A 23,481-nucleotide genomic window follows, 5' to 3' on the forward strand; every position below is an offset into this window, starting at 1 on the left:
GTGCTCACCACTGCCAAAGCCATTCCTACTTCCTGCTTCTTGTGAATTGGCAAAACTCAGACGCGTTGGCGACCCGAAGGACGGCGACCCGTTTATACTTACTGTAAGTGGGCTTTTATTTTGAAAATACAACGGACTCAAAGTCTTTTGAGCGTCAAACCTCTTTTGACAGGCATAGCTTCTATACAGCCTCTTTATTAGGTTCTGGTTGGCGTTGCAGGCTTTTACTTTGAAGGAGTAGTTTTGGTACTTTTATTTTTTTTGTCATACCAATCTCAGTATCAAAGCCTGGAAGCGCAACAAAGTTCCCCCACCCAAAACTGGTCTGGAGTCGCTCCGTTGGGAACTGATTATGCTCCAACTAAGATGCAATGACACCGTTTGGACCGGCTCTAAGCAGTGATGGACAGAGCACTTCAATTAAATGGCCCTGATTGGTTGTAGGACAATCCAATTGCGTGCATCCGTTGATAATTGGCTCATAATGAAATCCAAAGTGTTAGCAGACAGAACAACGTCAATCTATCGATTCTGCCATTTAGACCCCCCGCCATCCCCCATCATTATTCCATACATCATCCAGTCATCAGCATTTACTTGATTATAACGGTTCGTGAGTAACGATCGGCGACTTGGAAGGCTCACGGAAACATGCATGCATTTGATTTGGCCAAGGGAGAATAACACAGGGAGCTTGTTTCACATGCAAATGGAGTGACTAACACCACTTTGAGAGCCTTACTGGATAACACAATAGTCTGGAGTTTCATAACCGATGACTGGCGACGAGATTCATACCCAAATCATCGTGTTGGAAAAAAAAAAAAGAATCTGTTAATATGCCGTCATGTAGCTTTAAAATAGTTTGGATGAGACGTTTCTTTTTTTTTTTTGTGCGTCATGCTAACCGCTGGGTAGAATTATTTTAATCAGGTCACAGGTAAGGTGGAGGCTTTAAATAGGCGGTAAATATAGGGTCTGAGAGCGATGACAAACCTTCAGCACAATCACACAATCACAGGGACACAGAAATAGCCTGCGACAACCCGAGTGGACAGCTTGAGAGCAAAACAGGCAATCTCTGAAGAGAACATCATTCTACCCCTGAGTCTCAATCGATTTATCGCTGGAATCGCGGACAAAAAGTGGCTTCTGAAGCACTGTCCACTCACCATGACAGCAACTATCGCAAGCTGCACTGGAGGTTCTAGTTCCCGCAGGACGTAGTAGGAAAGGCACACAAACAAGACCCTCCCGTCGTGCCTCCCAGTCGAGACAGTCTCCCAGGAAGGTCCCGTCCCCAGTGGGGCGCTGCACCGGCCCAGAAAACAGCAACCTCCTGAAAGTGCCGTCTCTTTGTGTCATGAACTGTTCTTTCCAGTTCCAAATGTGAATGGAGGGACGCCTCAGCACGCGGTCACGAGCTTTTTATTTTAAAAGGAAGAGGAAGATTGATACCACTCTCGTTTCGTACTAGCTGGTTAGCTTAGCTTGGCACCAGATTGCAATTCAGATGCGTTTATACAGCGTCAACAGCAATCAAAATCTGAAAGACGCTTTTAAACAGGAAGAAACGTTGAGCAGATCATGGGGGTGGGGGTGGGGTGAGGGGTGGGGGTGGGGCGCATGTGATCAAAGCTGTCTGAGCAGAGACAGAAAAACTGAGAAGAGAAAGACAACTGAAGGGAATCAAGAAGTCTGGATCTTTGAAAAGTTAACAACATCCTCATTCATTGCATTTACAAACCTTGGCTAGCTCCATGCTAACCACGAAAACAAGTACGGTAAACGGATATGCTAAGAAATGCTAAAGAAGCCCACGAAATATGGTCAGAAGCTCACAGACCAACCAAGCTAGGAGAAGTCTGAACATTATTGACCGTAACATTTTCTTAATAAGACAAAATTGGCAGAAAATAGAAGTGTCATGGCTCATAAACATGACGGATTCAAATTGGACTTCATTTAAAAGATCTGACGTTGATTCAAAAAATCCCTCAGATGGAGAAGCAAAGACACGGGCAAGGTGTATTTGCTTCATTTTCCTAACTGTGTAGAACTGAAACATTACCAGAAAGCCACCGTAGCCGTCAAACGCTACATTTCTAAGAACTCACTGGGCCCAAATTGTGAATTAACTGTGACTTCTCCCATAGGGGGACTCACAAAACACATCTGCTCGTGTCCCAAAGACTGCCCCAGGACCCAGTGTTGTGACGTGCTCTGTGACAGCTCGTCTAGTTTGAGCTGCCCGCGTAGTGGTGAGGGTGGCGGCGGTTGTTGGTTATTAGGCCTGATGGACCCCGCGGGGCCCTCAGCGTACTCGCCCCTGAGCCCCCGAGCTCGGCTATCAGCGCGACCATCCCCGGGGTCAAACATGACACGACGAACTGAGACCGGCGGAGGGACGGCGGGCGTCTCCAGAGACGCTGTGAGGGCGAGGCAAACCAGTCGAAGCATCCTGAATAGAAATCAACGGGAAGTCGCCATAACGCCACAGATGGCAGCTGTATGACACATATCCTGTTGTTGCAATCAAAAAGCAAATTATGAGCTTTATAAGAGTCAAAGGAGGAGACGTGAAGTCAATCATGCTGTTGCGCTGACTCACAGTTGAGGTTGAGGACGTTTGATAACAGGACAAAGTGAAGATGGACTTCTACCTATGAGAGTACTTATGTTTGATCTTGACTTACTGCATCCAGTCTTGGTGCCCATTGAGATTACAGTTACCTCAATGAGCGACAGAGCTCAACCAAATACACAAATCATTTGCAGTTTGGCTCCACTAATAATATTTAAACACACATTCCAGCCCTTTTGCGGCAGTCGCGAGTATGTACCCGGTTGCGCTGGGAGTTTTTGCAGCACATGCATCAAATTAATGAAGTCGTTCTCTTGAATTTGCTTGTGTTTTATCTATTTTCGTGTGTTTTCTTAAGCCACTCTGCGTTGAGCTCTCTAGGCCACCGTACAGAGGTTCTTCTCAAAGCAAAACGTTTTCTGGATCCCAAAGGCTTTTCCTTTAAAACACTTCATATTTGTATCATGGTGCATCACAGATCTATGGAAACTAAACGTGATTTTAGGGTATTTTAGCCTGGATCCAATGTTTTTTACATCTAAGCCATATGAGAAACCATTCTAAATAATTTCATGCAACCTTCAAGTTGCGCCAAGGAGAATACTCCAGTGATTTCCAGTACTTAGGCAATGTAAATTGTTTCAATCGGGGACAGCCAAACTCATTTTAGCTCAGGGGCCACATACAGCCCAATCTGATCTGAAGTGGGCCGGACCAGTAACATGAATGATAACCTACAAGCGACGACAACTCTTGACTTTTCCCATTTGTTTTAGTGCAAAGACGAACGAGTAAATTAGGAGAATGTTTACATTTAATAAACTATCCTTTTAAATATACAAAAAATGTTCAAAAAAAGGTAAACTGGACTTGTAAAGATTTTTGAGAAGACATTTCACTACTCATCCGAGTAGCTTATTCAGTAGGGGACTGGTGGGAAGTCTGAGGTTTAAACATAACAAGCAAGTTTCAGGAGGAGTTCCTATTTAAACCTCAGACTTCCCACCAGTCCCCGAGAACTGAAGAAGCTACTCGGACGAGTGGTGAAACGTCCAGTTGCCTTTTTTTTAACCTGTTTTGGATGTACAATGACCTGGATGACTGAGAACCTTCACAGACATATCCTTTAAAAAAACAAATGAAATTTGTTAAGACATTGCTGTCTGTTCTTTAGTCCTGAGTCTCAGGGTTTTGTTCTGTCCACTTATCTGACTAAAACAGTGAAAAAAAATAGGAATAGTTGTTATTTCCATCGGAAAATTGCCGCCTTCTATGTAATTTTTTGCAAAATTTGCAAATTCTTGCTGCGGGCCACATTAGACCCTCTGGCGGGCCGCTTTTGGCCCACGGGCCGCATGTTTGACACCTGTGGTTGAGATCCACTGTTGCTCACTGAACTGCGCTTTAAAACAGACCTGAAAGGAGCTGACATGTCCTTTTAGAAAAAAAAGGTGCCCATCACGTTCACAACACCTTCCACAACAACAAACACAAAAAAAAATACAAAAAACGTCAGCTCTCTTTTTCCACAGACAGATGGTTCACTGTCCATGGTGCTAAAGCGGCAGCTGCCTCCAGAAAACAAACAAGTGGAAGTCCCCCCTTGATATCAGACATTTTGAAAGCGGCATCTGCACGGGCTGCCCCCTCGGCTTCATCTACCTGAGCTGCTCAGACTGCAACCGCTGCTGACATGGTGTCAAAAGGGCGCTGCTGTCCGTGGTGCTTAAAGATTTTCCGAGACTAGAAGCGATGCATATACAAATCCCACCCTATGCATGACTTAAAACTAAAAATACAGTAACAATCAGCAATCAATCCATCACATATCAGGACCTTAAATCACTTTCAGACGTTTCTCACACCCTGTGGTGCCTAGACATTTGCCTAGGACTCTGCTGTGTTAATTTCTAACAAGCAACAGATACTTGTTTTTCTTTAAGTACGTGGATCGGAGGAGGTTTGCATTTAGAAATCAGACATAGAGAGGCGGAGTGGGTGCCAGACGATACCTTAATTCGTCGCGGTTTCTGAACGAGCCGAGGCAGCTGTCGCCATGTTGATGATGTCTCCGCGTCACCTCCAGAATAATCGACACTTTTTTTTTTTTTTTAGACTCGCCACGAACCGGAGCCCGTCGAACAAGCCGCCGCGTCGGCTCCTCGGACGCGCCACCGGCACAACTCCCAGGAACGAGAAATGAATAAAGAAACCATGCAAAGAGGAAGGTTTATATCTAAATATAGATATGTGTATAGGTGAGCAGCCACCGAGGTTGAGCCACCCAGCGACACAACCACTGGAAACCGGTGGTTACCAAAATAAGGTCCGGCGGCCACCTGGAGGTCCTTGAGCTGCGTTTGAAATGGCTCCGACAGATAATTTAATGAACCGGTTTCCCTTTTAGCTCCATGATTACTCCAGCCAATCAATAAGTGTCCCGTTGTGTTAAAGATTTAAAAGGAAGAAAAAAATGATGAAATAACCACTGAGTGTCTATGAATTAGTCTGGGCGTGTCCTTGCCAGATGTGCGCTCGTAATGAATCAAACGCGAAAGGAGCGTTCACCAGAAATAGAAACGTTTTTGGTTTCGTCTGCCACCTCAGTTTTGGTTTACCTGTATGAAACGCCTAATTCTTCATGCTCCGTGACATTTCTACAAATAAATAAACGAAAGGCCTGTTGCTCTGAGGGCTATTCCCTTTCCCAACGCGTCGGGGAGGATGCTAATAATATTTGGTGCTCTCGTTTTGTTTGTCACGACGTCGAGGTTATTTTCGTTCGTGTTATTAGTTTGGGAGTTAAATGTCCGTGGCAGCGATAAACTGAGCCCCGATGGCGATTATTTAAGTGATATGTAGCGAAATAAACACTGTTGAAGAAGAGGAAAACATTTAAAAAGACGTCGATTTATAGCTACACCGTGGCTCGTAGTGAATATATTAATTTAAACGCCAATAAGCTGGGGTTGAATGGTTTAAGGGGAACCATTGCTTCAAAAAGCAAAACAAACCGACAATCGTTTAGTGTGAGGGGTCATATTAAAAAGGCTGATGGGTCCATCTCCAAAGATCTGGATACTCACCACCATTACGGTGCCCAGCAGGTGGGGACCCTGAAGGTAGATCCCATCTCCGAAAGAATAATCCTGTTTTTTTTATTTATTTATTTTATTCTAAGCCTCGTCAGCTCCAGATTTAAACCCGATTTCCTCCCGCTTTCGAGAAATCCCGTTCGAGGGCTGACGGATGGTCATTTAATAAGCTTTAATTTAATTTCTCCTCCTCCTTCTCCTTCTTATTCTTCTCCTTCTTCTTCTTCTTCTTCTTCTTCTCAGCCGCCCTCGCTCGCCATGGAGAAATCAATCCGCGCTTCCGGTTCGTTTGGCATCGCAGGCTGGGAATGAATGTCCTCAAAAGCTGCGACTGTCACAAGATGGCCTGAACGCACACTTCCAGAGAATATCAACCTTGCTGACACGCACACACACACCAGCACAACAACATACACGTGGATCTGGCTTGTGATTAATATTTGTTTAAGCGCAAGTCACAGTTGGGCAAAATAAAAAAACCCTTTCGCAGGTAATTGCCCTTGCAATTATCAGTGTTTCTAACTACATCCAGCTGGTTATTTAATGTCAAATAAATTGCTTTTTCACCTTTTGTTTTACTTCTAATAAACCTGTGCAGAAATATACAGACAGCTGTTTTTGTTTCACTTTGATTGAATCTCATTCAACAGTTGTTCCTATTTTATTTATTTTTTAATTATTTTTAATTTATTCTGAGTAAATTGAAAGCACACAAATTTCAGCCATATAGTTTACTTTTATTTTATATATTTTTTTATTTTATTTTATTATTTATTTTTGACTGATTTCCATTATATACTGTATTTTAATAAACTGTTGCACATCTATACCCCTACATAGAGTTTCGGAGACGCTTTTATTTTTTCACCCCCCCCCCCCCCCAACTTTTCTTTCTAAAATTAAATGTGTCATTCACAGACTCAACTATCTGGCTGACATGGAAGTGGAGATAAGGCTTCAGACATGTGCAAGCTCACGTTGGGGCCACATGGGTGTGCGCACCGGCGCTGTGCTCCCCCCCTGCGCGTTTCTTATGAATCCCTGCCACCTGCTGGCCGGTCTCCTGAACTGCACCCCCCCGTTACATAACGCCTACATGATGGAAAAGTTTGTTCTCCCCGGGAGTAAAATGGAGTCTGAGTGCAGCTAACTTAGTGAGAGTGCATGTTATATAGGATGCATTTTGAATAATCTAAAAATAGGGTCCATCCCTCACAGATGCACACTTGGCAGCAGAGGACACGCCCATGAGCTCGATGTAGCATGTCGCTAGAGAGTTTCACTTCACTCAGTAACTGACAACTCTTGTAAACACAGTCGGGGCAGGCATACAAAGCAATTGTTTGAGGCTCCAGATGGCTACCTCTTAACATAATGAAGGCCCTAAACTGCATCAACAATACTCCACAACAACTTCCCCCTAGGCATACCTTTTTTTATCTACCTTATGACAGACTGGGGAATAGAAAAACATACACATTTGCTACCTGTTAGTACTAAAAGGTATTCATGTTTTCACTCTTAAAGAGCTGCTCCACACTGCGTTTCCAAAGATGAGCTCAGACGTTTCCTCCTTGGCAGATCTCTGCGACTTCGCTGCGTGTCTCATTAGAGGCAGGGTGATGAATTTGGGAGCCTGGCTCAGACTGTGGGATGTCAGAGTTGGGTTGTAGCGTGTCGCTTTGCCTCAAACGAGAGGCTCCCGTTGAGGCTTTGTCACTTTGTGTAAGGCTCCAAATTAGGCCCGATGTTATAGATAATCTGGAAGAAAAAAAACATGAGTTCACAAGAGTTTGTGTGCTCATCCAGATGAACCGTGGGTGTGTTTTGATGCTTTCCGTGAATGTTGAGATTGGGAGACAATATAGATCAAGCAGTAAACGCTGGATGAGACTTCCTGAGTTTACATGAATCCATTCAAAAGTCGAGTTTACACGACAGATGAGCAGCTGATAACGCGGGGAAATGAACTCGCGTTGTTGTCATTTTAATTTCCTTTGACAGGAAAAATAAAGCATGCCGGTGTCACGCCACTTATCCCGTTGCACATAGCTGATTTAGAGCTGCCGTCGACTTCAAGCGAGTGCATTAAGTGTAAGACAGCAGGATGTAAACGAAGTGACAGTTTAACACCTTCTACCTGTTTATTCCAAATTGGGAGTGCGGCGCGTGTGTGCACGTATCCAGGACTTCCTCCATTTCACGGCGCGATGATGCAGAGCGACAGACTGCACGGTGTAACTGAACAGTCTTTGTGTTCAGCTCTTAGTCATGAAGACAAGTTCATTAACCTCGACTGTCACACAGGGATCTGTTTACTGCTACAGCAGAAGCTCAATGAATCTCCACGGACAGACTTCACAATGAGATTACAAGATTAAAGTTGGTTTGGACATGTGTTCCCTGCACTTCATTTGATTAAACTCCCGCTTAACTACTTCACTACACACCTACTGTATGCAGATGACAGGCGACATTAGCCTGCTTCATAACAGCAGTAGGACTCTCAATAATCCACTAGTGTCTCACAAAACAATCTCTGACTAGCCATATATTATCTGGAAAAAAAACAAGAAAGAGTCATTCTTTAAAATAAAGCAGTGCAAAGATAACTAAATAGTCAAGGAAGTTTAAGAGTGTGCAGCCATGCTAGCAGCTTTTTGAGGCTTTACTGTCAAGGTAAAGATGCTAAAGTCATGCTAAAATGCTAACAATGACAAGGTGACATTTAATAAAATGGTTTGATTTTCTTTTTTTTTTTTTCATATAACAAAACAAGTCATTCACGTTCACCTGGTCAAACCACCCGCCCAAGCTAACATATTTAGCATGGATGGTATTTACCCTTTTGACCATCTTGTGTTAGCATGCTAACATGAAAAGATCTCAAGGTTCACCACGTTAGTTCAGCGCTAGCATGCTAATATGACATGCTATCAACGACAAGATTAAAAAAAAAAAGTGGTTTAATGGAGTTTGCCATCTTCACCATGTTAGTTTAGCATTAGCATGCTAATATGACCTGTTCTCAATGACAAGATGACAAGTTTAATGGTTTTTACCACGCTGCCCATGTAAGTTTAATGTTGGTATGGTGGTATGACATGCTGAAAATAATGCTCAGGCTATCATTAGCATGCTAATCGGCCCCAATGATCCTGCTTAAAACATAGAATAGATGATAAAGTAGGGAATGCTACTGTTACTAAAGTTAAATTATATCAAGGCTTAAAATTATCAAAATTTTTGGGCGTGGCAGCTTTGAGTGACAAGTGGGTGCTGTCACAGGTCAATAACTGTCTGCCTTGGCATCAACCGCTTCATTCAGGCCAAGATGGCGACGGCCGGAGCCACCACACTGAGCTTCAAAAGTGCTCTTCGGAGGCTGCAGAGGTTTTGTCCATTTTTTACACAATCTAGGCCAAAAACACGGCCAGAATGCTAAACTTGAGGCTCAGATTGCTCCTTCAGGCATGTCTACACAGTCAGAGACCTTCATTGTCCTGAGAGGACTGACATGAACTTTCCAGCACAGTTATGTAAGAAGGTGGAGAAGCAAACAGTGACAGCGAGTAGCAGCAAGACAGCAAAACCAGTGCTGGGCAAAAGTAAAAAGCAAATTGTGGACTGTACTGTCTGGTGAGATACTGCTCGACGAATTATTGATTCACTGCTGTAGCTGGAAATACTTAAACATCACCATATTTTAGTCAAAGCAGTGATCTCACATAAATACATCAAGGTATAAAACTTGAGTGAGTATTGAGCAATGCAGCTTGGAGAAGTGTGTCTGCATGCTATACAGCAGGATGGACTATAGATGATCAGCAAAACTGCAGCCAGATCCTATAGAGCCGATCAGTAGCTTACATGGATTAGAGGTGTTTACACAAACAGAGTCGTATGCTTGTTTAACACTGATGTGGCTGGAGAAGAGCTTTCACATAGTATGCTGGTGCACAAGTTACCTGGTGCATGCCCACTACACCACCACCGCCACCGTCACCACCCACAAAGCACACACGAACACACAAACCCCAGACATGCAAAGCAGTGTCACATGACTGGGCAGGGGCTATAGGTGTGGCAGGCTTGGCTACTAAAACAGGGATTACACTGGGACTGAATTCCCTGCTCCCTCCCTCCCTCCCTTCCTCCCTCTCTCCCTCCCTCTCTCTCTCTCTCTCTCTCTCTCTCTCTCTTCCTCTACCTCTCTATTATCCTACAGCAGAATAACAGAGAAGAGAAAGCTGAAAGAGAATGGGAACAATCTGTGGACACAGGTTAGTGACAAAAAAAAAGCTATGGTTAAATGAGTGTTTTTTTGAGTGTGACAGCATGAAAAGACGCAGCCTTTTAAAAGCACTAATCCCTCTTACTCAAGAAACAGAGTAAGCTTATTTGGAACTGCTTGGACAACATGGCTGAAGACAGTGGATCTGGTGCTGTGTGTGTTAGGACACATTAGTCGTGGATGCAGGCTCAGTTTCCTCTTGTTATGGACTTTAATAATGGATTAGTCGTCTATTTAGCTTCATTTAATAGTTTAATTTGTAGAACTGGCAGGAATCGTGAAATAAATTAATGACAAACTATTATTATTTATGATCGTATTAATGTACAGTATGTCAAACATTTTAAATTTAACTTATTTTCTATTTTAAACTTGTGCAAATGTTTAAATACACTTAACGGCCACTTCATTAGGTCCACTAATGAAAGCTAATGCATTGTAATGTAATTGTTCTGCACTAACTCCAGTTGTGTGACTGCTATAATGGCCTGTTTATGTTGAAATAGAGTCAGAATGGTGGTAATTCAATTGTATGATACATTTGGAGAAAACTAATTAGAAGATTGCATTAAATCTAGTTTCGTGACTGTTCTAATGTTCAGTTTGTGTTGAAACAACATCAGAGATGTGGTAATTCAACGTCACTCTCATTTGGGAGGAAATCAAATAACGAACAATTAAATTAAACCCAGTTTCGTGACTGTAACAACGTTCAGCTTACGTCAAAACAACGTCAGAAAGGCGGTCATTCATTCTGGAGAAATAATAAGTAAATAATGACTGCTATGACGTGGAGCTTGTGCTGAAGCAACGTCAGGCAGTTCAGCTGAAAATAACAATAAATGAAAATAAATCTAGCTTAATGGCTGTTATAATGTTCAGTTTATGATGGGGGGAAAAAAATAAAGTTATTTAGCCCACTGACTAAAAGGGAGTGGCCAAAACAATAGGAACACGTGTCAATACAATTCAATAGTGTGACAAACATATTAATTTTCACTGGTGTACCTAATGAAGTGGCCGGTGAGTGTATAAATAGCCTCCTGACTACCAGGAACAAAAATATATTTATTGTCCAATCACATTTTATTTTTAAATTCCCCAATCTTGTATCTTGTAAAAAAAAATTTGAATCAAAAATTTTATTTTTAACATATCAACTGATCATCATTTTCTTTAATGAGAAAGGTACCAAAGCCCCACCCCTTCACATTTGGTATCATTTAAAAGCCCTAAATGTCCTCTGTAGATAGCAAAAGGACATAATTTCGTACCATGCAGTGGTTGGGAGATATTCAGATTTAAAATTTTGAATTGCTGGTCGTCAGGAGGATATGAATTTTTCGGCCAGCAACAACAACAACGGCCCACGCACGCGCTGATGAGCAGATACGCACGCAGCTGTTGGGACGGCACGCTCCGCTAAACGTCAGGCTTTAAACACACCGAGGGCGTTGACGCTAACCGTAACCGTTTGAAAGCGCTTATACGGAAAAGAACAGCACAGGGTCAAAAGGTGGAGGCAGGGAGAGCTTTAAAAAACCTGGAAGGAGGCGAGGAGGCGAGGAGGCGTCCCTGGAAACTGTCTGAAGAGCCGCTGGTTTCCGTCGGAAGTTGCTCTGTCGGGTAAACACATCAAAGTTGGCTTACTTTTTTTTGTTTGGTTGTTTGTGTAAGTTAAATACTACAAGCAACTTCGAGGAAACTTGTCAGGTAAATATTTATTATTATTAGGGCCCGAGCACGAAGTGCAAGGACCCTATTGTTTTCGTACTGTTTATTATTATTATTATTATTATTATTATTATTATTATTATTATTTTCCAGGAACTTTGGAACATTCTACGCATGCCTAAACATGCACGAAAAGTCCTGGAAATTGGCAGAAAGATTCGTTTGCCCGAAAATTGTAATGTATCAGCGCCTCGAGCACGGGCGTGGCAAAATGGCTCTGTAGCGCCACCTACGGACCCTACGGACCTTCTACGGACCAGCCCCTGAAGCCCGTTGCGTCTAAAAATCTGGAAATATGTCACGTATATGTAACATCCCAGGACGCACAAAAAAGTCTCTTGGAGCCATATTCTAAACCCAACAGGAAGTCTGCTATTTTGATTAAACATGTGAAAATTGGAGAAAATTGGAATTAATCATCAATTTTTTTTCAGGCATTAAACCTATCAGATTGACTTTAAAAACTACGGAATTAGGTAGTTGAACACTTGATGAACATAAGCATATTTTTTGTTGACTTTTCGTCGATGTGGCGTGGGTCTGCTGGCCCCTGAAAGTTTTTTTGACGCGCCATGAAACAGGAAGTTGCATTAAACGTGCTTTAAACGTGCTTTAATTCAGTCCAAAGTGCATGAAACTTTACAGTATTGTTACTGGTCCCTAACTGAACACATCCATATGTCAATATTCATGCAATTATTGTAGCGCCACCTATTGTGGGCAGGAAATGTCTGATTTTAAATAGAGTCTGTTGTATGACCTGCCATTCCTGTCGGGCTGATTTTTATTGTTTTCAGATGTTATCACGACATACTTATGATCTTCATGGTCACTCCCTGCGAAGATTGTGAGTTTTCGTTAAACTTTAGGGCCTTTTATGGTAGTGAAAGTGAAAAGTTGCTCTTTCTCCCTCATTTCATCATCAGTGCACACGTAGTTCGCTACTTTGTCCAGCAGATGGAGCCAAAGTATTTCTCTCTGCTGGCTGAATGTCAGTGTGTGTGTGTGTTGGTTAAACTTCTAATGATTGGTGAGGCTGTTTTAACATACTTTGATGACACAGAGAGAATAAGTATACAACTGTTTGTTGATGCCACAGAGAGAATACATTCAAAAGAGTTTGGTGTTGCCGCCGCTGTGGCGATGCTAGTTCCGTTAGCCTGTCTATGGTGTTTCCCATTGTACGTTAGCATTAAGCTAGCGGAGATTATTATCCGTCGTTGTTATAGATAGAGATAGATAGATGGATGGATAGATGGGTAGGTAGATAGATAGATAGATAGATGTGTAGGTAGGTAGATAGATAGATAGATAGATAGATAGATGTGTAGATAGATAGATAGATGGATGGATAGATGGGTTTTATTTATATTAAACTTAAATTAGGAGTGACAAAATAAATCCTTGCAGCAGGAAGACTTTGCCTGTCATTGGAGAACTGTTAGCTATCGTGCCACGGTGCACTGTTACTCCACTGTATCCCCTGAGAAATGCAGTGACCCCGTCCTTGCCGGACGCCGACAAGCGTGGATTGCGAGGGCCCGTTCAACGCTGCTTGCAGCTTTAATTATTATTATGCTTTTGCTTTTTAGGCACAGACTGACTGAATATTCACAAAGAGTTTAGATAAATTTAATGCTAAAGTAAAAAAAAAAAAAAAATGTTATTGTTGAAGCTTTGACAGTGGACTCTGGGCTAGCTTTTTGCAATAACAACCGCCCAATATGTCAATTTGTGCTGCTTGTCTTAATTTAATATGATTAATATGACACTAAATATGTCTACAGGGTCTTAGAAAACAAAACACACATGGGTATATTTCACAAACTTGAATAACTGATGAAACCATGTGCATATTTAACCAGCAGTGAAACTAATAATTAGCCGTCGCCTTCACAATGAATAGGAATTTTAAGTCCGGCAATGAAATTCCCATAGTTTTCAAGCCGCTGTAAGACATTTCACACCGACATCAACACCCTGGAGATGTTCCTGTCCCGTGGGGGGCGGCTGTGGCTCAGTAGGTAGAGCGGGGTTTGTCCACGAAGTTGCTCCAAGACGCTGGCACCGTGTTAACGAATAGGAAGGTGTGTTATTGTGGCTGTAAAAGCACTTTGAGAAGTATTAAATAGAAAATAACCCATATTTGGGTTGGTTTATAAGACGATATTGATTCCTTAGCCTTTCAGTTCATTTTTAACAGCTGGAACAATCTTTTTTCCCACAGGAGGTTTACCTGACACTGGAAACAATATCAAATCTTGGGAGTCTTCTCGAGATCCACTGAGATGATGGATGAGCAGGTGAACCCGCTGCAGAGAGACCACCTGCTGAGCGTGGTTCTGCCGGGGGGCGTGGAGAAGAAGGCCACGGTGCCAGGAAGGTGGGTGGAGCCGCTTTTTCGAAATCCCAAACGTCAACCTGTGTGAACTGCAAAACGATGCCGTTCCATTTCGTCTTCACAGCAAAGCGGTGATGGACCTGCTGGTGACGCTCTGCGCGAGTTACCACCTGAACCCTTCGGACTACACCGTCGAGGTCCTCTCGCCCAACAAGAACAACATCAGCTTCAAACCGAACTCACCTATCGGCCTGCTGGAGGCTGACAAGATTGTGTTGAAGCCCAAAGGGACAGAGGAGAAGACCCGGCAGCCGTACATGCCTGAGGTACGTCAATAAATAAATACATAAATGAATAAATAACAGTTTCTATAATAAACCTGTATGTCTTTTTTCTTTGCAGGCGACGGTTCGTCTGTTAATCAACTACAATAAGTCCCACAAGGCCGTGGTGCGGGTGAGTCCCAGGCAGCCACTTGAGACGCTGCTGCCGGTGGTGTGCGACAAGTGCGAGTTTAAAGTGGAGACAACCGTCCTACTGAGAGACTCTCAGTCTGAGGAGCCACTGGACCTGACGAAGACCTTAAATGACCACGGGCTGAGGGAAGTGTTTGCCAAAGACACGGCAGGGAGAGACCCCTCTGAAGGAGGTGAGTTAAAGGACGTAAGAAACATATATCTAATATGACACCACAGGACACCCTCAGAAGACCCATGTCCATTCCCTGATGAACTGTTTTGGAGGCACAAGGAGAGACCTACACAATATTAGGAATGTTATGCCTGATCGGCGTACCTGCTCTTGTAAAAATAGCTGTTCGCATTGCACAGTCTGACCACATTCACCTGTGCTTTCTGCCCGCAGCGGCTATCACGCCAACGGAGGTCATCTCGCCTCCTCCACTGCAAGGTAACAAACATGTGCATGTTCAGACCTGCCACTCGGTGCGTCTGCGCTGTGTGTGTGTACGCCGTGTACATTATTATTTTTGTACGTTACGCAGGCCTGAAGAAGGAGAAGAAACAGAAGGAGAACACGGGCTTCCTCAGCTTATTTAGAAGAAGGAAGCAGAAACACGAAGCGGTGCGTTGTCAGTCTGTCGGGAAATAGATGCACGCTTTCGTCTGACGTCGACTAAAACGCACCATTCCCTCTCGGTAGGCTTGTGCGGCGAGCGTTCCGGTGTCTCCTCGTCTCGGCAAACAAGCAACAGCCGGCAGGGATTCAGAAGTGGTCCGGTCCTCTAACACCCTCACTGCAGACATGCCCAAGAAGAGGCGGGCCCCTCAGCCGCCCATGGGGGGGTCGCAGAGCGTCCCGAACAACCTCGGCACCTGCCATTTAAGTGGAGCACAGGTGGGTTATTTCTCAACTTCTATAAAAATGCTCAGATACCTGGTAGGAGGAGGAGGCTGCAAGGACAAGTCACGTCTGATATGGAGAACTTGGGGTAAAATTGGGACATCCTCTAATAATACCTGTGTCTCTCTGTAGAGGTCTGCAGAATCTACCTTAAGGAGTACCAAGCGTAGGGCCCCGCCTCCTCCCTGTGCAAACACACTCCAGGAGCTGCAGGCAGACACTGATGTTAAAGGTAAAATCTTCATTACTTTACACTGGAGCTTTGTAATAGCCTAAAATATAGTTTCTGGATGATTTAAAAGGTATAAATTAGAGTGTGTCCCATCAGTTCTCCATGTTTATTTCGCCATCTAGTGGCGATTGCCCGAAACTGCGGAACAGACGTAACGCGCTTGTAAAATAATCCCAATTGACCTTTTACAGTATTTCAATCTAAATCAAACAGGGAGGGTTTAGAGCGGGGCGAGCGCTCATATCTGCCAAATCCTCCCAGCCGCGGTCAGAGTCACACCGTGGGGGTCAAGACAGATTGAAGTTAAATCAAGATTAAAATGTCAGAGCCGGCGGCATCAAATGGAAGATTTAGCAGTTAAATCCTGCACAAAACGCAGCTTTGGTCGGTAACAGTTTAACCCCGTTCGGGGCAATTAAAGTGACCCGGAGCCTTGTTCATAGATCATATTGGCTTCAATCTGTTCCCACATAAATCCCTCTATTGTCCAAGCTCCCATTCCCCTCTATTAGACTGATATGCTTCTCCTTGCCTGTGTTTAGCGTCTCTCTCTGTGCTTCCACCGACTTGACTGTTATTACACACAAGTTATTAGACATCTGTAATTAGAAATGCAAGAAAAAATAACGCTCAAGCTACGCTCAGCAGAGTCGGCGTCTTGTTTTACTCCCCGGTTGTTTTCTTTGAGCCGCAACACCCAACGCACTGCTGAGCTGGTTTCTATTAGACGCTGGGAAAAACAACTCCCAGCTAACAGGCGGCCTCTAAAAACACACTCCCGACCTCCTACGCTCCTTCCAACATTCCTCGTATCTGTGTTTTCTCCATCATTGAGAGTTTCAAACCGGGCCTCTGCTGCTGTAAATGTCTCAAGCCTTTTTTTCTCCTCCCTGCTTACAGGTGGTTGAGGGCTGCTCCTGCTCCTGCTCCTGCTGCTGCTGCTGCTCCTGTTGTCTCCTTTTCCTCTACTCCTCCTCCTCCTTCCACCACACTTCCTCCTTCTCTCCATCCTCCTCCTGCAATCAGCCTCTTCTTCCTCCTCCCCACCTTAGTGGCTTTCACGGACGCGTCACTGTTGCCTGCTGCACATACATGCTGTACATTTGTACTGTTTTTAAGTCGTCTTCTTATTCTGCTCATCTGTTTTTTTATTTTTATTTTATTTTTCATTTTGTGTGTAAACTCTGTACCTCTTTTGTATGTTAAGTCTTTGTACGTTTTTGATTTTGCAAACTAATTAGCGTTTTTATTCAAAACTAAACCAGACCAAGAGGAGGATTATTAAGCGGATGTTATTTCCCCAAGAGCTCTCTCTTTGTAAAATGAGTGATTTCATGTTGCATGCTTATTTATTTCTTAACTTCGTCGTACTTGTTGTGGTATGTTAATGTTTTTAATATATTTAAGTTGCATCCTTTGCCCTCGGTTCCTCTCGTTATTCATTCAGAGAAATCTTTCAGTTCCACGTCACACTTTGTTTAAATAAATTGCAAAAAAAAAATCAACACGGCACGTCGTGATCTCCCCATGAGTGGCTGATCTATCAAGCTAATGCTAGCTGCTCCATTTAGCACAAACTGACCCGACACACATTCAGTATGGTGGTAGTAAAAAATAAACACTGTGTGCAGACATTTAACTCTTGTGAGTACATCATCCGAGCATTGTTAGATTGATAATTGGCTTTTGGGTCACCTCTTTGACCGGGGTATACTCACATAGCCAGCTCTAGTTAGTTCCAAACTTCTTCCGTTGCACAATTAACACTAAAAGCTTTAGAATTAGTCTTATACTCTTGATCGATGGGGGTAAAATATGAATTTCAGCCTGTATTTCATTAAGATTCATGATCAGCAACTGGATTTTGTGTTCTCCGTGCAGATTTTCCACCATAAATCCATCACTTTTCACTTGTTTATCTAAAGACTGAGGTTTAAGGCCTGTTAATTTGAATAATTCAGATGAAAATGTGTTGCTAAGTGTTTCCTGTTTCTCCAGGGACTCTAGACTCCCTGAACACTCTGGAGGAGCTGAGCGAAAAAGATGAGTCAGACTCTGTAAAAATACCTTCGTCCTCCTCCTCTTCGTCACCACGTCCCTCGCAGCCGCGCTCGTCCTCGTCTTTCTCGCACCCCTCCCTGGCTCACCTCCACGGGGTGGCCGACCCCTATCTGCCTTTGTTTCGCGGGAAGGACCTATCCGACGCCCGCTCCGCCCTTGCCAAAGTCCTGACGTCGTCCGTTTCTAGAGGAACGCTCGTCAAGCGTCTGAAGAGCTCGGCCACCTTCCACAAGTTTCACCACAGCTCCTCCTTTATGTCCACGACTCCGAGGAGTTCAGACAACGGGGGGTTCTGTGCAGAGCTTGAATCGGTTCTCAGATCTGACCTCCCGACTGAGAGCAGCTGGGAGGATCCACTTCAGAGGAGGGGGTTGACCACCTTCAAGGTAGTTCCCCCGAAGAAGCCAGATCCAGAACGGACACTGGATGTTTCAGATCAGAGTCCGATACCTGAAGGGGAAGCTTCTCCTGAGTTTGAGAACCAAACAGATACCGTGGAGGACCCATGTTCACCTGACGCATCAAAGATTGAAACCCCCTCTCCCAGTCCAGCCCCCTCTCTGGAGCAGACTAACGATAGCTCTGTTTCTCCTCCACCTCTACAAGACGAAGACGTTCATAACTGTCCAGTCACACCTCTGTCTGAGGTTGAGGACTCGGCTACACAGGAGAACGAAGAGGAAGAACCTGAGGTCACACCTGAGGTGATGATATCTGCACCTGATCGCGGTGATGGAGAATTTAACAGTGAGACTCACATCAGCCCAGAAGATCACAGGGAGGTTATTCAGATCCCCAGTGCAGACATGGACCACTGTAGTCCATGCACTGATGAGACAAACACTGAGGAGGAAGTGGTACAAGAAGAAGAGGAAGTAGAAGAAGAAAGAGAGGAGGAGGAAGAGGTGGAGGTGGAGGTCAGCTTCCCTCCCCCTCCCCCTCCTGTCTTTTTTAATGAAGACATAGAAGTCATGGAGGAGGAGAGAGAAGACTCGGCTCCTTCTTCGCCATCGTCTGAACCACCAACTCCCACCTCGAACGGAGACGTGTTCCCCGGCGCGGCGCACCAAGACGAGTCGAGGGCGGCGCCGTCCAGGTTCGCGGAGGCAGTGGCGATGGCCGTCCAGCGCTCTCGCCTGCAGAGCCACGTTAAAGGCCTGGGCCCTCCGGTCGCCGGTGGGCCACACAGCACGCTCCCATCAACGCCTCGGTCCACTTACCAGTACGGTGAGTTGAGTACTGTAGCTTTCACGTCAGAAATATATTGATATAAACATTCTTTGCATGAAAACTACTTGACAACAAGCTTGAGGCCGTCCTGTCTCTACAGGAAAGATATGATTTGGAAATGTTTCTGTTTTTCTGCTTCAGGTGCCTGACCTGCTTCCTCACACATCTTTGAATGGAAGTCCTTGTTTCAGTCGAGGGTCCAGAGGTGACCGAGGACACCTGAGGCTCTGCACGCTTCCTCTAAATAACTTAAACACTCATTTCCAAGAACTGCGAGAGGCAAATGTTGCCGTCGTTGGCATGTTTCTTTGTGCAGGACGTTTTATGTTTTGACTTTACGTTCACAGATTAAACAGAAGCTTTTTTTTTTTCTGTCGTGGAGGATGCCAAATGTACAGGACACGAGTTGTTGAAATGACCGCGTCCTGTTTTTTTCCCCTTTACTTCCTTTTTGCATTTTCATTTAACGCGTGCCAAGACGGACGAAACGCTGACGTTTTTTTTTAGTTTGTAAAACAACAGGATTTGTGTCACCGCACTCCGAGGCTTATTTTATCTTTGTTTTCTCCTTCAGGATGTACAGTTTTATGCTCTGAGGTTTTGCTTTTCAGTCACCAGGTGGCAGAAGAGCTTCTCAAATGAAAACCCTGACAACCTCCATTTGTGAGCTTGCTTTCATACGATCTGTTCTTACGGATGTTTCACAAGTGGATAATGTAAAAAGAAAATAACAGTAAATTTTGTTTACCATTTGCCACGGATAAAATTCTATGAAATATATTGAATTTTATTTAAATGTCTATTTTTCCTGAAGGCTATCTCTGTTAAAGAATTCATGGACGTTCCCAGAATAAAAAAAAAATATAATGGAATATTTAATGTGGAGAATTTCCTGCATTTCCAGCAATAATAATAATATAAAAAAAAAAATCCTTTTGGAAGCATTTCAGCACCTTCCTGAATAAACTCAGTCCACTTTGCTCACATGCACACACTCTTATGTCTTTAACGGACCCATACCTCGGGGCAATACTGCATAGCTATACTTGGGTGCCAAAAGAATCCACACTACTATATGTATTGATCCAGCCCTGGCCTTGGAGGAACAGCAAGGAGCTATGCGAGGTAGAGACCTAGCCAGAACCGCCTGTGGCTAAAGCTCCTTGTTTGCCAGGCCTGGACTGAGTGGGCTCCCTTCAAGACTTTCTTTCTCTCTCCAACATCCCCTGCTCCACCTGAACAGGGAGAAAGAGAGAGAAAGAGAGGAGGATGGGTTGCTGGTGGATGATGGGAGGTGACCGTTGACCCTGTCGTGTTTCCGCAGCGCTTCCCCCAGAGGGGGCGCCTGGCCCTCAAGGGCACAGCCATGTCACACCGCCGTTGTCATGGAGAATGCCATTACCGCCCCTAAGGGAGAGAGAGCCACGTCTAACGTTTATAGAAAGAAAGAAAGAAAGAAAAAAAAGTCTGCAGGAAAAGAAACACACACATGCTGGAGAGAAGCTCTTTTCCTGCCCGGTGCAATGATATCCAATGTAAGTGACAACTCTGGCATTATCTTCTTTTAGTACGGAAAGGTTGGATCTCAGGATGAGATCCGCTGTTCGTGATTATGCAGACAAAAGAAAGCTGGATTCGTAATGCGGTGCAACGTGAAATGCTACTCTGTCATGTGCATTTGGGATCCACGCGGTGACGCTAGGTGATGCTATCGGCGCTGATAAACCTCCTGAAAGAAACAGGACGCCGAGGGAGTTCGGTCGATTATCGTGTCAGGGTGTTTTAAATCCTGGAGGACGCTTCGGTTCAAACGCAGCGATGAGGAGGCCGCGGGATGGACGTAGTGGATCACTCCTCTTAAAACATACACACCTGAGCAAACAAGGAGAAGGGACTCTGTGTGTGCTCGACACTGACTGACAACGACAAAACAAAGACACCTACTATTCACAGTAGGCTCAAAAATGTTTTAGAGATCACTGACTAAAATAGAGGAAACAACATGCATATGAAACCCTATTGCATAATTCTGAAAAATGAAAATGCATGTATTAGTTTGATTTGAGCTGGTGATCCACGTTTTGGAAGCGATCTAAACCATCGACAGCTTCAGAATAAAATCAGAATAAAAAAAAGGCCTTCAAATTGATTTGAAGAAAAGAGGCTTGTAATAATAATAATAATAATAATAATAATAATAATAAAACAGGTTGCATCTGGTGACTTTGCTCCGTTCTGGAGAGAAACACTAATAAGCACTGGCTAATGAAAAGATTTGCTCAGGGAGTCTGCTGAAGGCCACTGCTGAAGGCCACTGCTTAAGGCCGGTTCAAGGTTTGCACCATGAACTGGCCTCTGCACGTACTGGAGAGAAACACGCATAAGCACTGGCTAATGAAAAGATTTGCTCAGGGAGTCTGCTTAAGGCCACTGCTTAAGGCTGCTGCTTAAGGCCGGTTCAAGGTTTGCACCATGAACAGGCATTTGCACGTACTGGAGAGAAACACTCATAAGCACTGGCTAACGAAAAGAGTTGCTCGGGGAGTCTGCTTAAGGCCGCTGCTTAAGGCTGCTGCTTAAGGCTGCTGCTTAAGGCCGGTTCATAGTTTGCACCATAAAGATAAAACCCAAGATTTATTAGACCCCCTTTACCCTGGTTTAGCAACATTTGGCGCCAGTAGCTAGCATGAAAAGTTGAGTTAGCCCCCATCTTACTTGTAGGCTCGTCAAAATCCTAAGATTTTTTTGCCATATTTTACCCACAATTCCCAGCTGGGCCACTATAGTTGCAGACAGTCGGCATGGCAAGCCACCACTTACAATCTCTTAGTGTGTGAGGGTTTGAAGACAAGAATCTGCAAGTGTGTGAGGGGAACAGACTCGCCCCAACCTCAGTCTCAGTCGGTCAAGCGTGTTTAAATTTTTTTAGAGCCGAATCTGGACACAATCGGGTCGTGAGAACTGATTACCGGCACAACTGCAAAGGCGCGTTGCTGACGGCCAGTCAAAAAAAACAGACTGTGGGTACTCCTCGTCTTTTCAAAATCTGTAAAGACTGTGAAAGTTGTGTAGCGTGTCCTGGAAGCCAAACCAAAGATTTATTTGGGGCCGCTCCGTTGGGAACTGATTATGCTCTGGCAAAGATCTACCGGGAGAAATCAAACAGTTTGTCTGCAGCTCTGATTAATATGCTGATAGTGCTGATATACTGAAGATAAGCCGTAAAAACTCTGACTTGGCCCTCGTAGTGTAACACTGCAAGTACACCCAAAAAAAACACAAATCAATTCCGTAAACGCTGGCCCACACAAATAGTGCTAATGCGCGTTTATCATTTATTTATTCCTTCATCTCTTCCATTCATCTCCATTTAGTTCTCCATCTGATGTATCTGGGCCGTGCGGTTTGAACAGGCAAAGCAGGCCCGAGGCGAGCTCGCCCGGATGCACATGTGCATCGCAGCCCGCTAATATATGTGTGTTTACATGGGACCTCCATGCTTGGCGAGAAATAATCGATAGATGAATCACCCAAAGCAGTGGAGCTCTCCCCCGGCGGCGCGGTGCAGCCTAATGCTATTCTTTCCATTCACCTTGGGGACGGCATCCGTCAGGCCTCCCCCTAAAGTGAGGTACGGTTGCCTAAAACATCACCAGCGCTTGAGGGGGCTGCTTGGAAAGTGATGCAGGGAGAGCGCAGTTGACCCCTCACCTCCTCCATGTTTTCGCTCGCTTCCCTCCTCTTTGGCGGAGCGGCAAATCACAGAGTTCCTGCCTCATTGGCATTGTCAGACGCTTACAGTAGTGTTTCTCTGTATTGTGCTGGTGGTTAACTGGTTCAAATGTTATGGAAATGATATTTACCTCTTCTTTGATCCTGTAAACTCCAAACAGGCGGGCCTTTTTGCCTTTTTTATTTTTTTTTTCCTCCTTTCTCCCCTGTTGAGGGAAGACGGACTTAAAGAGGCGCTAAAAATACAAACAGCTGGAAAAAAAATAGAGATCTGGAGCTGGTGTTAAAATCAATCAGCTATCTGAAATCCTGCTGAAGCCTTCTAAATCACTGTAGGACACGGCAGCGATGTTTTTGCCACAAAGTCGAGCCGGTTTGATTCATGATGCCTGGCAGCGCTATATAGGATAAGCAACAAGGAACCAAAGCAGAAGCAGCGTTTGATGGCCGTGCATACAGTGGTCAGCCCCTGTTGCTCTGTGATAGATGGCGGACCAGGCCCGTCTCTCTGTCATTTTTCTTCATTCATGCCTCATCACTGAATCCTGAGAGAGAGAGGGGGGAGGAAGATGCGGCTCTCCTCCGTGATGAATGGCCCGGCGTCTCCGATTCAATGCAGTGACAAACTCATGCAATCATGGCAGTTCATTTGTCGCCCGGCAGAATTTAAAGCCTCTGATTCCATGCGGTGAAACCGACGCCGAAACGTTTTCTCCTTCTGATGATGATCTTTCTAATCACTCAAATGATCACGCCACTTAACTCCCTGGGAACTCTGGCTGAGATCCTTCTAATGAAGCTCTGGATGACAATGCA

The 23,481-nt window shown here is 44.4% G+C and overlaps 1 protein-coding gene across 1 annotated transcript; it reads left to right on the forward strand.

The window, feature by feature from the left end:
- Positions 1–11,488: 11,488 nt before the first annotated feature.
- LOC311509038 (uncharacterized protein) lies at positions 11,489–19,796 on the forward strand. Its single transcript, XM_084574078.1, has 10 exons — positions 11,489–11,599; positions 13,935–14,090; positions 14,173–14,374; positions 14,451–14,697; positions 14,913–14,957; positions 15,052–15,131; positions 15,210–15,404; positions 15,543–15,642; positions 17,641–18,930; positions 19,075–19,796. The coding sequence occupies exons 2-10, from the start codon at positions 13,996–13,998 to the stop codon at positions 19,080–19,082; spliced, it is 2,262 nt and encodes a 753-aa protein (XP_084430204.1). The 5' UTR covers positions 11,489–11,599; positions 13,935–13,995; the 3' UTR covers positions 19,083–19,796.
- The last annotated feature ends 3,685 nt before the right edge of the window (positions 19,797–23,481 follow it).

The sequence above is a fragment of the Chelon labrosus genome (assembly GCF_963514085.1).
Source record: "Chelon labrosus genome assembly, chromosome: 24".
Lineage (NCBI taxonomy): Eukaryota > Metazoa > Chordata > Actinopteri > Mugiliformes > Mugilidae > Chelon > Chelon labrosus.